The sequence below is a fragment of the Leucoraja erinacea genome, chromosome 16 (genome assembly GCF_028641065.1).
Source record: "Leucoraja erinacea ecotype New England chromosome 16, Leri_hhj_1, whole genome shotgun sequence".
NCBI classification, from domain to species: Eukaryota; Metazoa; Chordata; class Chondrichthyes; order Rajiformes; family Rajidae; genus Leucoraja; species Leucoraja erinaceus.
The window spans coordinates 24086294-24102355 of NC_073392.1; the positions used below are offsets into that span (position 1 = coordinate 24086294).

At 54.4% G+C, this 16062-nt stretch overlaps 1 protein-coding gene across 1 annotated transcript in view; it reads left to right on the plus strand.

The window, feature by feature from the left end:
- Window positions 1-16062, plus strand: part of LOC129704628 (protein kinase C delta type-like) — a 36928-nt gene that overhangs the window by 14564 nt on the left and 6302 nt on the right. Inside the window, 10 exon segments of the mRNA XM_055647884.1 lie at window positions 4842-4972; window positions 5185-5384; window positions 6168-6228; window positions 11949-12108; window positions 12556-12587; window positions 13036-13121; window positions 13308-13437; window positions 13749-13849; window positions 14567-14670; window positions 15305-15449. Coding sequence (XP_055503859.1) covers window positions 4858-4972; window positions 5185-5384; window positions 6168-6228; window positions 11949-12108; window positions 12556-12587; window positions 13036-13121; window positions 13308-13437; window positions 13749-13849; window positions 14567-14670; window positions 15305-15449 — 1134 coding nt within the window. The 5' untranslated portion in view covers window positions 4842-4857.

A 16062-nucleotide genomic window follows, 5' to 3' on the forward strand; every position in this document is an offset into this window, starting at 1 on the left:
AGAGGGGTGAGGTCACTGTAAAGGGGCAGGGGTCCAGGGGGATGGGGTTCGGGGTAGGTGTGTGGTGGAGGGGTCCAGGATATATATTGTGAAGTTTCATAGGATGGGAGGACATCTGATAAAACTGCAAGCTTGTGCAAGCCGGAGGATTCCTCCATTGAATGAGGAGTTATGGACACGGCTCATTGTCACAGGGCAAAGGGATAGGCAGGAGTGAGATGAGGAAACCTTTCTCCATAGCGTGATGGACCTTTGGACCTTCTCTTCAGTGGGAGGCTCGGAGGTTGCGATCATTCAAAGCGTTGATTGTTAGACTTCTGAGAGATACTGAAATCAGGGTGTGTCAAGAGGGAAGAATATTTGATTGTCATGTGTCCTAAAACAGAACAATGGAAATCTTACTTGCAGCAGCACAACAGATATTTAAGCATAGTCAACACCATAATAAACAACAAACAGGTTCAGCCACACACAGTGGAAGGTGCCAGTGTAAATGGCACTGGATGATGCCAGTGTGAGGAGTGCTCTGGGGGAAGCCAGTGTAGGAGGTATTGAAGAATGCCAGTGCAGGGGGGGGGGGGGAGACTGGATGATGCCAGTGAATAAGGTGGCATTGAATGTTGCCAGTGTGGGGGCACCTGTGCATGGCGTGTGCTGAATCTTGTTGGTGGAGCGGCCCCTTCCTGCTCTCCTTCGGATTTTGAGCTCTTTGACCAACCTCCTGACAGCTCGCTGTGTTTTCGAGAAAATTGAGAAAATTCAATTTCTCGCTGATGGCCTGGGTAATGTCGGACACTTTGCCCTCTGGTTGAAGGGATGCTGGAATGTGCCTGAAATTCTGGCCAATCTTCAGCTTTTCAGAAAGCTGAGGATTGTATTTAGAAGCAACATTCAGGTCTTCTGCCTGGGTGAGGTGTGGTTAGTCCGTGATCTACCATCAGTTATGGGACCCTCCAGCTCAGCAGATGTAATGTACTAACCACCGTGCTCAGTTCCCTGACTGATGAAGGCCAATGTACCAAAAGCCTCCTTTACCTGGAGCCCATTCACCACCCTGTCTGCGTGATCGAGGGGAGGGGAGTGAGTTCTGGCCGGGCCTGATGCCTGTGGATTTGTCAAGTCCCATCCAACATTGACCAGGGCTGTCAGATTATAACCATTTCCCCTGGTGTCACCCCCCTCCATTCCTCTCATTGTTCCTCTTCTCCAAATCACCCGCAGCTCCGTAAAACCGAAACTAAAGATAATTTGCTGACTCTGCAGATCTCTGGTTTATTCATTTCCAGTTTGCAGCTGAAACCTCACCATGTTAGGCATTTCTTTGCACCAGCAAGTGTCGCAATACTCGCTCGTTTAGTAAAACATTGGTATTGGTTTAAGATTGTCACGTTTACTGAGATACAGTGGAAAAACATTTTTGCGTGTTATCCAGTCAAATCATCCCGTACATGAGTACAGTCAACCATATAAGATTATTAAGGGTTTGGACACGCTAGAGGCAGGAAACATGTTCCCGATGTTGGGGGGAGTCCAGAACCAGGGGCCACAGTTGAAGAATAAGGAGTAAGCCATTTAGAACGGGGACGAGGAAACACTTTTTCTCACAGAGAGTTGTGAGTCTGTGGAATTCTCTGCCTCGGAGGCCGGTTCTCTGGATACTTTCAAGAGAGAGCTAGCTAGGGCTCTTAAAGATAGCGGAGTCAGGGGATATGGGGAGAAGGCAGAGACGGGGTACTGATTGGGGATGATCAGCCATGATCACATTGAATGTCGGCGCTGGCTCAAAGGGCCGAATGGCCTACTCCTGCACCTATTGTCACACACAAGTACAAGTAGTGCAAGTAGAAAAATACCAGAGTGTGGAATATAATGTCATTGTACTGTTGCAGTTACAGAGAAACTTTTGTGTAGATAAAATAGTGCAAGGCCACAGTGAGATAGGTTGGGGATCAGGACCACACCCTAGTCTATGGGAGGTCCATTCAGATGCCTGATAATGTCAGGGAAGAAGCTCTTCCTGAGTCTGGTGGTGCGCGCTTTCAAGCTTCTGTACCTTCTGCCAAATGGGAACAGAGAGAAAAAGGAGTGACCGGGGTCCGATCAGTCTTTGATGATGTTGGCTGCTTTCCCGAGGCAGCGTGAAGTGTAGTCGGAGTCGATGGTGGGGAGTCTGGTCTGTGTGACGGACTGGGCTACATCCACAACTCTCTGCGACTTCCTGCGGTGTTGGGCAGAGCTGTTCCCAAACCGAGCTGTGATGCATCCCGATACGATGCACCTGTAGACGTTGGGAAGAGTCGTTGGGAAGAGTCGTTGGAGACGTGCCGAACCTCCTTGGCCTCCTGAGGAAGTAGAGGCGTTGATGTGCTTTCGTGGCCGTAGCCTCAACGTGGTTGGTCCTGGACAGATTGTTGGTGATGTTTACACCTGGGAACTTGAAGCTCTCGACCATTTCCACTTCACCACCATTGATGCTGACGGGGACAAGTTCCCCACCACCCTCCCTGGTCAATAACTAGATACTTGGTCTTGCTGACATTGAAGGAGAGGTTATCTTGATCTTCCAAGTATTGGGCCCACCACAACTCAAGCCCAAACTCTTTGGAGCAAGTTGGATGCAGACCTCAGCTGGGAGACCCAGGTGGCCAGCCCAGAGTAACCAACGCAGTCCTTGTCGCAATCATGAGGAGGGAGCTGTTCTCTGTATCTATCACATTTTGTTTTAACTTGCAGTGCGTGCTGTGCCTGCTCAATGTGTGGTGTAACCAACCTCTGTGACCTTACTCCCTGACTGACGCGATTATTATTGACCTCGATCCCCGGACCCCATTTGGAATTGGTATTAGTTCATTATTGTCGCATGTACCAGGAAACAATGAAACACTTGTGTCACTTTTGTGTCTATTTTGTTCTTTTCCTGTTGACCGCTGTGGTTAGAATTACGACACAGCCCTTGCTGACCTCCTGCATTGGTTGTGGGGCCTGGAGTGTGTCTGCAGATGGCACAGGCTCTCTCCCAGAGGGCCACCACCAACCGGAGGCAGGCTCATGGAGGGACCCCTCGATCCCACCCAGCACAAGGAAATCCTCTGACCAACGTCCACTCCACCAGCTGCCCAATACTGGGGGGGGGGGGGACACTGGAGGAGTAGCCGCAGTATTCAAAGGGGCTGCATCTTCACACTCTTCATATTAACCTCGAACGTAGAGCAAAGACCAGGAACAGGCCCTTCAGCCCCCTCTGCCTGCACATGATCCATATCCATTCCCTGCAGATCCATAGATGTGTCTATCTAAAAGTGTCTGGGGTGGAGCCCGATACAAGCATATTCTCGTATCTGCCTCCATCACCACCCCTGGCAGTGTGTTCAAGGCGCCCACCACCCGCTGTGTAAAACTAAAGTGTGTCCTGCACATCTCCTTGGTGGGATACATCCTCACCTGTTACCTTGGACCAGTCTGGAACCAGTGGTCAGACAAGGCTATAGAACCAGATATGGACGAATATATGGATGGGACGGGGTTTAGAGGGATGTGGGCATTTTTCCATGCTGGGAGCCCCATGACTGTGACTCGACAGCATTTTACATGTGTTGCACCCTGGCCAAGGGAACAAGGCTGGAGTTCAAACGTGCAGATTCCACCTTCTCCTGGCTGAGTGGGGAGGAAGGTCCCGGACATGTCAAGTCAAGTCAAGTTTATTTGTCACATACACATACGAGATGTGCAGTGAAATGAAAGTGGCAATGATGTGATGTTGTAAATGACCTTGCTCACACGGACCGGTCAGTGTGGGTTATATGTGGGTCAGCACAGAGCTCAGACTGGTGGTTATGCTCCAGGTTATAATGGGTCCATAATGGGTCCACCTTTGTTTAAAGCATCTTAAGCATCTCCCCGGTGGCCAGGCTTTCCCCCATGGCCCATGTGCAGTCACACCCCAGTCATTGTCTGTGATCCAGCCCCCAATGCGGAGTCAGCCACAAACCTCACAGAGTCCGAGCCCAACTCGGCCACTCAGCCAAACGTGTGCAAGGACAACTATCATGGGACATAGAAACATAGAAAATAGGCGCAGGAGTAGGCCATTCGGCCCTTCGAGCCTGCACCGCCATTCAATATGATCATGGCTGATCATCCAACTCAGTATCCTGTACCTGCCTTCTCTCCATACCCCCTGATCCATTTAGTCACAAGGGCCACATCTAACTCCCTCCTAAATCTAGCCAATGAACTGGCCTCAACTACCTTCTGTGGCAGAGAATTCCAGAGATTCACCACTCTCTGTGTGAAGAATGTTTCCCTCGTGTCTGGTCACCTATCCTCATTGACTACGGTCTGTGGGTCAGGAAGTTTACCCCGTTACAGGGGAGTACTGGGTCAAGGTCCAGGAATTTGGAGATGAGTTAGGTTGGAATTATAGTGTTGAAGGTGAAGCTATAGTCAAAAATAGGAGTCTGATGTGGGAGCCCTTGTCCACATAGTCAGTAAGTCACGCTCTCTTTTTGTTCCTCTGGCACCAGTATGATCATAGTTTTCGTAAAGCAGGAATCACAGATTGATTCAATCTTGCAAACTCTGGTGACTATAAGCCAAATTGATGGGGACGGGTCTGTCACTGTATAACACTGGAATTGATGACTGGGGATTGCTGTCTGTGTAGTTTCTGTGCGACTCAGCCTTCAGTTTTGTGTTACACGTTGTTCCATATCAGTGACCCTGGATTACGGACCGTGTGATGGGGTACACACTGCCCAGCACCGTCTTGTGGTCTCTAAGGCCAGTGTACGTAGCTCTGGATTCATCTCTGTTTACCATCTCTCTCTCTCTTCAATCTGCAGGCTCCTCTAGATCGCCATGGCTCCGTTTCTGCGCATCTCCTTCAGCTCCTACGAGCTGGGGCTCCCCCTGAATCTCCCCGAGAACCAGCAGCCATTCATTGCTGTGAAGATGAAGGAAGCCCTGACCACAGGTATGAGCCTTCTGGTCCTGACCAGCCCGTGAGACCCCCGTCCGATTCTCCATGAAATTAGTAACCGGGGGAAGCCCCGACCTTGCAGCCGGGATCTTGTCCCAACTTCCCACTCTCTTACTCCCCCCCCCCCCCCACTCTCCTCCCTTCTCTCCCGCCATCCCCCCATTATCTTATGATCTTCATCAATTGTCCGTCTGTCGCCTCTGCAGAGCGTGGCAAGACCTTGATCCAGAAGAAGCCCACCATGTACCCCGAGTGGAAGTCCTCCTTTGACGCTCACATCTACGAGGGGCGCGTCATCCAGATCGTGCTGATGGGGAGCCCTGAGGAGCCGGTGTCAGAGGTCACCGTCGGCGTCTCCGTCCTCGCCGAGCGATGCAAGAAAGGCAACGGCAAAGCAGAGTTCTGGGTGAGTGCCGGCACGGTTTGCCCACGGATGGGGATGTCCTGGGATGTCCTGGGATGTCCTGGGATGGGGGTTGTCCTGGGATGGGGATGTCCTGGGATGGGGATGCCCTGGATAGGGATTGTCCTGGATGGGGGTTGTCCTGGGATGGGGTTGTCCTGGGATGTGGGTTGTCCTGGGATGGGGATGTCCTGGGATGGGGGATGTCCTGGGATGGGGATTGCCCTGGGATGGGGATGTCCGTGGGATGGGGGATGTCCTGGGATGGGGTTGTCCGGGGATGGGGGTTGTCCTGGGATGGGGATGTCCTGGAATGGGGATGCCCGGGGATGGGGGTTGTCCTGGGATGGGGTTGTCCTGGGATGGGGGTTGTCCTGGGATGGGGTTGTCCTGGGATGGGGGTTGTCCTGGGATGGGGATGTCCTGGAATGGGGATGCCCTGGGATGGGGGTTGTCCTGGGATGGGGGTTGTCCTGGGATGGGGATGTCCTGGGATGGGGGTTGCCCTGGGATGGGGGTTTTCCTGGGATGGGGGATGTCCTGGGATGGGTGTGCCGGCAAGCTTTGCCTAGGGATGGGTTTTGGAGTTGGGCTAATGGATGGTCAGGGCTGGGGTTGGGCCAGGTATGAGTGTTGGCCACACTGAGACAATCAGGACCGCGAGCAGAAGAGGTGAAGAGTCTCTGTGGACTTTGTGCTGTCCAGGGCGGTATGGGTGAGACCAGTGGTGTGTCAAATGCTGGGTCCTGGGACCAGATGTTGTTTATTGGTGATCTCTGTCCACAGCTGGACCTACAGCCCCAGGGCAAAGTGCTGATGGCCGTACAGCTGTTCCTGGAGGGCACTGGTAAGGAGCTTGCCTTCTCCAAGGCCGAGTGGCTGATGGTGTGGGAGCTTCATGGGGGACATCTCGGATAAATGCTGTCATGAGGTCATGTGAAAGGAGTAGAATTAGGCCATTCGGCCCATCAAGTCTACTCCACCATTCAATCATGGCTGATCTATCTCTCTCTCTCCTAACCCCATTCTCCTGCTTTCTCCCCATAACCTCGGAGACCTGTACTAATCAAGAATCTGTATTTCTGCCTTAAAAATATCCACTGACGACCTCCATAGCCTTCTGTGGCAAAGAATTCCACAGATTCACCACCCTCTGACTAAAGAAATTTCTCCTCATCTCCTTCCTACAAGAACATCCTTTAATTCTGAGGCTACGACCTCTGGTCCTAGACTCTCCCACTAGTGGAAACATCCTCTCCACATGCACTCTATCCAAGCCTTTCACTATTCAGTACGTTTCAATGAGGTCCACCGTCATTGTTCTAAACTCCAGTGTGTACAGGCCCAGTGCCGACAAACGCTCTTCATAGGTAAATCTACTAATTCCTGGGATCATTCTTGTAAACCTCCTCTGTGCTCTGCTCCGGTCTCTCCTATTCTTACAGCGAGTTTGGGTCAGGAGTCTCCCCAGATCCAGCCTTTCAAACCCAACAGTTCATCACAAAAGTGACCTGTGAGGAGGCACAAGGTGCAGGGATCTGAAATAGAGAGCAAACTGCCAGAAGACTTCAGCAGATCAGGCAGCACCTGCAAATGTCACAGCGATGCAGTGGTAGAGTTGCTGCCTTACAGCGCCAGACCTAGGTTCGATCCTGACTACGGGTGCTGTCTGTGTGGAGTTTGTACATTCTCCCTGTCACCAGGTTTTTGCTCCAGTTTCCTCCCACATTCCAATGACGTGCAGGTTTGTGGGTTAATTGGCTTCTGTAAATTATCCGTAACATGTTGGGTAGAGCTAGTGTATTGGTGATCGCTGGTCGGTGTAGACACCATCGAGTCGTACAGCGTGGAAACAGGCCCTTTGGTCCAACTTGACCATGTTGGCCAACATGTCCCATCCACACTAGTCCCACCTGCCTGCATTTGGCTGATATCTTCTAAACCTATACTATCCATGTACCTGTCCAAACACTTCTTAAAAGTTGTGTTTGTACCCTCTGTACCCTTTCCGAAGCCTTCACATCCTTCCTGTAATGGGGCGAGCGGAACTTCATGCAACATTCCAAATGTGGCCATAGGACCAAAGTCCTATAAAGCTGCATCATGACTTCCTTACTCTGATACTCAATGCCCTGACCATTGAAGGCAAGCTTACCATATGCTTTCTTTCCCCTCTATCTACTTGTGTTGCCACTTTCAGGAAGTTATGGACTTGGACCCCAAGATCCCTCTGTGCATCGATGCTGTTATTAGTCTTGTCATTATCCGTATATCTCCCCCCAAAGGACAACACCTCACATTTGCTTGGATTAAGCTCTATCAGCCATTTCTCCGTCCATTTCTGTAGCTGATCTATATCCCGCTGTATACTTTGACAGCCTTCATCACATTCCGCGACCCCAGCAATCTCGGTGTCATCTACTAAATTACTGATCAACATATCTATGGTTACCTCCAATCACCTTTGTCACCTCTTCAATAGAAAATTGGTGGTGTAGTGGACAGGGAAGATTACAACAGCATTGAGATCAAATGGAAAACTGGGTTAAAGAATAGCAGATGGAATTTAACTTGGACAAGCGCAAAGTGATGCCTTCAGCCGCGATTGAATGACGGAGCAGACTCGATGGGACGAATGGCCTAATTCACCCATGTCTTAAGATCTTATGATTGTGTAAGTGAAACCAGGGCAGGACCTGCATAGTAAATGGCAGAGCTCGGGAGAGTGTTGTAGAACAGAGGGAGCGAAGGTACAGGTACTAGGTTCCCTGAACGTGGCGTCACAGGTAGACAGAGTGGTGAAGAAGGCATTTAACACATTTGTTTTCATTAGTCGGGCATTGAGTATAGGAGTTATATCATGTTACAGTTGTAAGGTCATTGCTCAGAGTGCACTCGGAGTATTATGTGCAGTTCTGGTTGCCCAGCTAAAAGAAGGATGTCATTAGGCTGGAAAGAGTGCAGAGAAGATTTGTGGGAATGTTGCCAGGACTGGAGCATTTAATACTAGACAAGCTGAGACTTGGAGTGCAGGAGGCTGAAGGGTGTCTTTAATCAGATGTATAATGCATGAATGCATTTGTAAGGTGAATGAATGCAGGGTCTATTACCCGGGGTAGAGGATTCAAAAACCAGAGGATATAGGTTTAGGTGAGAGATTTAATAGGAACCTGAGGGGCAACGTTTTCACACAGAGGGAGATGGATATATGGAACGAGCTGCCAGAGGAGGTAGTTGAGGCAGGCACAATAATATTGAAAGACATTTGGACAGGCACACAGATAGGAAAAATTTAGAGGGATATGGACTAAACATGGGCACATGGGACTAGATGATAGACATCTTGAACAACATGCACAGGTTGGGCCGAAGGGCCAGTTTTCTTGCCGTGTAACTCTATGATTCCATACTATATAAGGTTTGAGGGGCCCTGCTTGCCAGAGCCGTGTCATGTCCTGTTTCTGCCTCCCGCCCACCTTCTGAAGCTCTCTGCCGCAGGCAGTGAATGGGAGCTTTGTATGGGGCAGCAGCCTGCCAGCATGGCCGTGGAGGGGGCTCCCGCTGCGGACTCAACATTGTTCCCGCTGCCTCTTCTTGCACAGCCTAGCCGGGTTTTGCGACGGAGCTAGCTATTTTGGGCGGCTGTGTTCGTAAGATTGCAGAGGCTTGGTAATTGTGCTCCGTGGTGCCGGCTGATTGGCAATGAATGGGTTGTAAGAAGTGGGTGTGGGGACCCAATGGCTGGGCTGCATCTGGCCACTCCTCTGGGAACGCTGCCAGGTTGCTGCAGTAACAAGACTGCATATTAGAAAACCGGTTGTGAAACCAGGGTGACCGGAACCCAGGGTTGGGTTAAACATTTAAGTGTGAGGTTTGGGTGAGAGACTGCCCCGGTGGATGTGGTCTGCACTCTGACATTACCTGTGACTGGGGTCCCGCTGCATTGGCAGGCACTGCCAAGTCCCAGCCTGCCTGGCAATCTGTCCTTGGCATTGCCCAGCACCAAGGGTGATCCTGGCACTTCCCGCACCTCACCCTTTACCTCGGTTTAGTTTATCGTCACCAACCGAGGTACCGGGAGGAGGTTTTGTTGCGTGCTAACCAGTCAGCGGAAAGACAATACATGATTACAATCAAGACATTTACAGAGTATAGATACATGATAAGGAAATGATGTTTTGTGCAAGGTCATGCTAGTAAAGTCTGATCAAAGATAGACACAAAAATGCAGATGCTGGTTTAAACCGAAGATAGTCACAAAAAGCTGCAGTAACTCAGTGGGATAGGCAGCATCTCTGGAGAAAAGGAATGGGTGACGTTTCTGACTGAAACTCAGACTGATGAAGGGTCTCGACCCGAAATATCACCCATTCCTTCTCTCTAGAGATGCTGCCTGTCCTGCTGAGTTACTACAGCTTTTTATGACTATCTTTGGTTTAAACCAGCATCTGCAGTTCCTGCTTACACAAAGTCTGATCAGAGATGATCCAGAGGCAGATAGTAGTTCAGGACTGCTCTCTGGTTGTGGTCGGATGATTCAGTTGCCTGATAACATCTGGGAAGAAACTGTCCCTACGTCCTCCCTCCCTTCCTGCGTTCATTCGTTCCCTCCCTCCCTCCCTCTCTCCCCCTCTCCCTCCCTCCATTCCCTCCCTCTCTCACCTCCCTCCCTCCCTCCCTCCCTCCCCCCCTCTCTCCCTCCCTCCCTCCCTCCCTCTCCTTCTCCCTCCCTTTGTCTCTCTCCCTCCCTCTATCTCTCTTTCCCTCTCCCTCCCTCTGTCTCTCTCCCTCCCTCTATCTCTCTTTCCTTCTCCATCTGTTTCTCTCCCTCTATCTCTCCCCCCTCCTCTCTCCCTCGCTCCATCTCCCTCCCTCCCTCCATTCCCTCCCTCCCTCTCTCTCTCTCTTCCCTCCCTCTTTCCCTACCACCCGTCCTCAAGTGTGGGACCTCAACTGTTCACCGTGTCCCAACCATGGTTGACTAATATTTTCTCCAATACCCACTGGCTGTTGCTACCAGATTAGTCCTGCTTCCTCCACGACCCCTGCATGACCCTGCGGTGAAGAAGCCAGGGATTGTTATTGGTTTCCAGGTGTAGATGTGGTCCAGTGGTCATTGTCCATCTCTCATCACCCTGGAGGTGGCAGACGTTCCACCCAGTCATGATGGTGGATGGGGGAAGGTTTGAGTGTCTGGGGATGAGGTCTTCACCACAGGATCCCCAGTCTGTCTGGTCCATAGATTCATGCAGAGTGGAAACAGGCCCTTCAGCCCAACTTGCCCAGGTCCAGTTGAGGTTCTAGTCAGTGATGAGCCCCAGGTATTGGTGGTGGTCGGTCAAGGACACCAATTGGAGATGGTCACTGACTTGTCTGTGGCTTGTTGGTGGCCAGGGCTCAGCCCCTGCCTAAATGTTGCCCAGGTCTTGCTGACCACAGCCAGAGGCTGCTTCGCTGGCTGAGGGACTGAGAATGCAATTGACCATTGAGCAGTCAGCTACCACATGGAAGAGGTGGTGATTGAGACAGCTGGAGATGCCTGCCCCAGGGCAGGGTCCTGACGCGATCCTGTAGGGTTGTTCGAGGCCTGGACTCCCCCTGACAGTCTAATGACTTCTCGCTCACCAGGGCTTTCAGATGCCACATGTTCAAATAAGTCATGATCTTAAGTTGTTTTTGCCTCATCTGGAATAAATCTCATGGATGATGCCAGGACATGGTTTGTGCCGAGATTTGAACACCTTGTCCATGCCAACCAAGTGGCATTCTGGCCTCGTCCCATGCACGCAACACAAGCTTCTTGCTGTACCTCGGTACACGTGACTATAAACTAAAACTGAAACTGCTTGCCTTTAATCCATATCTCTCTGAACCTCCACATACTTGAGGTGTGTTTACATTGCTTCTCAGAGATGGTAAATCCCTGCAATTTGGTGTCGTTGTGGGCGGTGGAGCCGGTACGCTGGATATAGTTAACATCCGGACAAATAAATATTTGAACGTTTTTGAGAAATTGAGGTTTATGGGGAATTGGTGCAGAAGATAGAACTTAAACAGCACAGCACAAGAACAGGCCCTTCGGCCCACAATGTCTGTGCTGGCCATGATGTCATCTTGTCCCGCACATCTCCTTTAAACATCCCCTGAGGAGAGAGCTGAGAATGTTGTGGTTGATCTTTGTGGATGCAACAATTGGGCAATGCATTAATTAAACGGGTCAGTCAGGGCTGGAGTTGGGACATTCCTTCTCCTGAGCATCAAGATGACCACTCCCCATGGCCACTGTTTCCTGTTGGTTTAGAATCATGGAGCCTCCACAGCTGGCCAGCTTGATTTGGTGTGGGGGTGCCAGGTATTGGCCCCGGTGTGGGGGGGGCAGTGCCGTCTCTCCCCATTGGTGGTGGGGAGGGAGGGGAGGGGTCCCCCGGTGGGTGGGGATTGGTCCCCCCGTTGGGTGGGGATTGGTCCCCCCGTTGGGTGGGGATTGGTCCCCCCGTTGGGTGGGGGGGTGTGCACCTGGTTTCGGCCCCAGTGGGGGTCAGACTAACCCTGTACGTGTGTGTGCAGATTGTCACCAGGAGGTGAGGGAGGAGGATGGAGCAGTGACGTTGAACCGCAGGCGAGGGGCCATCAAACAGGCCAAGATCCACTACATCAAGAACCACGAGTTCACCGCAGTCTTCTTCCGGCAGCCCACCTTCTGCTCTGTGTGCCGGGACTTCGTCTGGTGAGTGGGAGGCAGGAGAGTGGGGGGGGGGGGGGGACTAGTGGGGACAGGGGAGTGGGTGGGGGGGGGGACTAGTGGGGGAGGGAGTGCAGGTGGGCAGGAGGGCAGGGGGGGTGGGGCAAGGGGATTGTCAGTGTGTGGGTCAGTGAGTGGGGGGGACAGAGTCGGGCACTAAATGTAGGTTCCTGGGGTGAAGGTTGGGGAGTAGAGGAGGGGTTGGGGGGGCTTTGTGGCTCCAGGGAGGGGGGGGTCAGGCCCACAGCCCCCGGGATCAGCCCACCGCCACCCTGACCTCCAATCCAAGCCCCGGTCTGACCTTGGGAGGCGGTGTGGGGGGTGGGGGTGGTGGGGGGGGGGGGGTATGGGAGGCAAGGTCTCCAGTGTGAAAGGGAGGTTAGGGATCCTCAGTCTGTGCAGCGACTCGCTAATGTGAACTCCTCTCCCCAGGGGACTGAATAAACAGGGCTACCAGTGTCGGCGTGAGTATCCACTGCACCACCCACTGTCCTCCCTCCCTCCCCAGTCCCTCCCTTCACACTCCCTCCCCCTCCTCTCCCCCCCCCTCCCCCCCCTCTCACTCTCCCTCCCTCACTCTCCCCCCCCCTCACTCTCTCCCCCCTCACTCACTCTCTCTCCTCCTCACTCTCCCCCCTCACTCACTCTCTCCCCCTCACTCTCCTCCCCCCCTCACTCTCCCCCCTCTCACTCTCCCCCCCTCACTCACTCCCCCTCACTCCCCCCCCCTCACTCACTCTCTCCCCCTCACTCTCCCTCCCTCACTCACTCTCCCCCCCTCACTCACTCTCTCCCCCCCTCACTCACTCTCCCCCCCCTCACTCTCTCTCTCTCCCCCCCCTCACTCACTCTCCCCCCTCACTCACTCACTCTCCCCCCTCTCTCTCACTCTCCCCCCTCTCTCCGTTACAGAATGCAATGCTGCGATTCACAAGAAATGCATCGACAAGATCATTGGTCGCTGCACTGGGACGGCCACCAACAGCAGGGACACCATGGTCAGTGTTACCCCCCCCCCCCCCCCCCCCCCCCCCTTGTGTGACCCTCTCTCTCTGTCTGTCTCTCCACCCCCCCGGCCCTGACACTGTGGGAGGGTGGTGCGGTCGTGGGGGGGGGGGGGGGGGGGGGGGCAGATGTATTGACCCTGTGTGACTCTCTCTCTCTCCCCCCTCTCTACCCCACAGTTCCAGAAGGAGCGGTTCAACATTGACGTGCCCCACCGGTTCAAGGTGCACAACTACATGAGCCCCACCTTCTGCGACCACTGCGGTAGCTTGTTGTGGGGGCTGGTCAAGCAGGGGCTCAAGTGTGAAGGTGACGCACGTGTCATACATGGGGGGGGGGGGGGGGGGGCAGCCTGTGTGTTATACATGGGGGAGGGGGGGTGTCATACATGGGGGGGTGGGGGGGGTGAGCAGGGCCCGTGTTCTGTGTGTCGCACTGTGAGAGACTGGTGCGTTGTGTGCCATAGATGGGGGGGGGGGGGGGGGTGTGCAGCCCATGTTCTGTGTCATGCAAGGGATGTCTGGCACGTGGTGCGTGGTGGGGGGGGGGGGGGGGGGGGGGGTGCCGGACCGTGTTGTGCGTCGTGATGTCACCGGGGTAACACTGCGCTCTCTGTGCAGAATGTGCGATGAACGTGCACCACAAGTGCCGGGGCAAGGTGGCCAATCTGTGCGGGATCAACCAGAAGCTGATGGCTGAGGCCCTCAACCAGATCAGCATGGTAAGGCTGAGCACACACGTGGAGGTGGTGGGGACACGCGTGGAGGGGTGGGGACACACGTGGAGGGGTGGGGACACACGGGGTGGGGACACACGTGGAGGGGTGGGGACACACGTGGTGGGGTGGGGACACACGGGGTGGGGACACACGGGGTGGGGACACGCGTGGAGGGGTGGGGACACACGTGGAGGGGTGGGGACACACGGGGTGGGGACACACGTGGAGGGGTGGGGACACACGTGGTGGGGGGGGACACACGGGGTGGGGACACACGGGGTGGGGACACACACGGGAGGGGTGGGGACACACGTGGAGGGGTGGGGACACACGGGGTGGGGACACGTGATGGGGGCTGGCATCTGTGGCCTGTGTGTGTCCGAGGAGGGAGGGCCCAGTCGGTTGGGGGGAGAGTGTCGATGAGGGGGGGAGGGGTGACCCCGGGAACCCCTCCTGTCTCACTCCTGTACACAGGGCAGACCAGGATGCCCTTCGGCCCTTTATGTTCCTGCTGACTCAAAGCTACCCTGCAGTCTCGATGCTGCGGTGATCGCTGTTCATCCCCTTCACCGTTCCCCATGGATCTGTCGGCCGCGGCACCTCACGCAGCAAACCTCACCTCCACCCCATCCCGACCACTGTTCCACCCCCCCCCCCCCCCCCCCCCCCCCCCCCCCCCCCCCCCCGTGCCGAGAGCTGACGGTGAAATGTTTTCCCCAGAAGTCGTCCACCCGGCGGTCTGACAGCAGCCTCCCCGACAGTGTGGGAATCTACCAGCCTTCAACAGCTCCGGATATGGTTCCGACTCCACAGCCTTTCCCTCCTCCCCTCCCCCTCCTCCTTCCCCCCCCCCCCCCCCCCCCAGCCCCGGCAAAGCCCGCTCCCCCCCACGCCCCCCCTCCCCCTGGTTCTGGACTCCACAGGTAACCCCCCCCCCCCCCCCCCCCCCCCCCCCCCCCCCCCCCCCCCCCTCCCCCGGCAAAGCTTGCTCCCCCCCCCAATCTGGACTACACAGGTAAGCCCCCCCTCGATGGTATCACCCCACCCCTTCCCCCTGCAGAGCTCGCCCCCCCCCCCCCACAGGTAATCCCCCTCGATGGTGGTCAGACACTACCTCCCCCGTGCCCCCTCCCCCCCCCAGGGACGGGTCCGTGCGGGCCGTGAGCGGGCAGGCCGTAGCCGGTCCAGCACGGACACAGGCCGGACCGGGACGGGTCACTGGGCTGAGATGATTGATGGAGCGATGTCACACCGGCCCTCGCTCCCACCCTCCAGCTCCACTCATCTCTCACCGTGCACAGACACGGCTCCCGAGAGCAGGACCAGACCCGGGTCGCTGGCATCGTGAAGCAGCAGCTCTACCCGCCGCACTGCCCTGGTGTTACCCCGGCCCTCCCCCACCCCTCGCCCTCCTGCTCTCCGTCCCGCTGCCCCTCACCACCAATGCTTGTTTCCAGACAACAACCAATACGGCAAACTGTGGGAGGAGAGTTCACCAAAGCCACCCCAGCGTGGACCCAGTCTACGTGAGGATCCCAGGAGGAGAGTCACCATCGAGAACCTCATCCTGCACAAAGTGCTGGGCAAAGGCAGCTTCGGCAAGGTGAGTGATGCGGGGGGTGGGGGAGGTGCAAACCATCTAACCCTAACATCCTTGTCAAGCTTCTCTGCACTTTCTCCTATAACAGGGTTACCGAAACTGAACACCAAGCTGCAAGTGCAGCCTCACCAACGTTCTGAACTGCTGTAACATTACATCCAGATTTGTATCATCTGTTCCCTGACTGATAAAGGGCACCCAATCTACTTGTAGAGACCTGTGTACCTGCATTCCTTGATCCCTCTGGAATCAAAAACACTTTCCATCTACCTGTGACCCCACTTTCAGGGAACTACAGTAAGAGCCAGCACTCCGAGATCCCTCTGCTCCACAACGCTCCCCAGAGCCCTTCACTGTGAAGGTCCTGCCCTGGTTTGTTTTCCCAAAATGAACACCTCACATTTAGAAACATAGAAAATAGGTGCAGGAGGAGGCCATTCGGCCCTTTGAGCCAGTACCGCCATTCAATATGATCATCGCTGATCATCCAAAATCAGTTCCCCGTTCCTGCTTCCTCCCCATATCCCCTGATTCTGGATAATGGAGTTTATCTGTATTAAACTCCATTAGTCTGTGTTCAGTGTTCCTCCTGGTTAGCGTGTTCAGTGATCCCTGG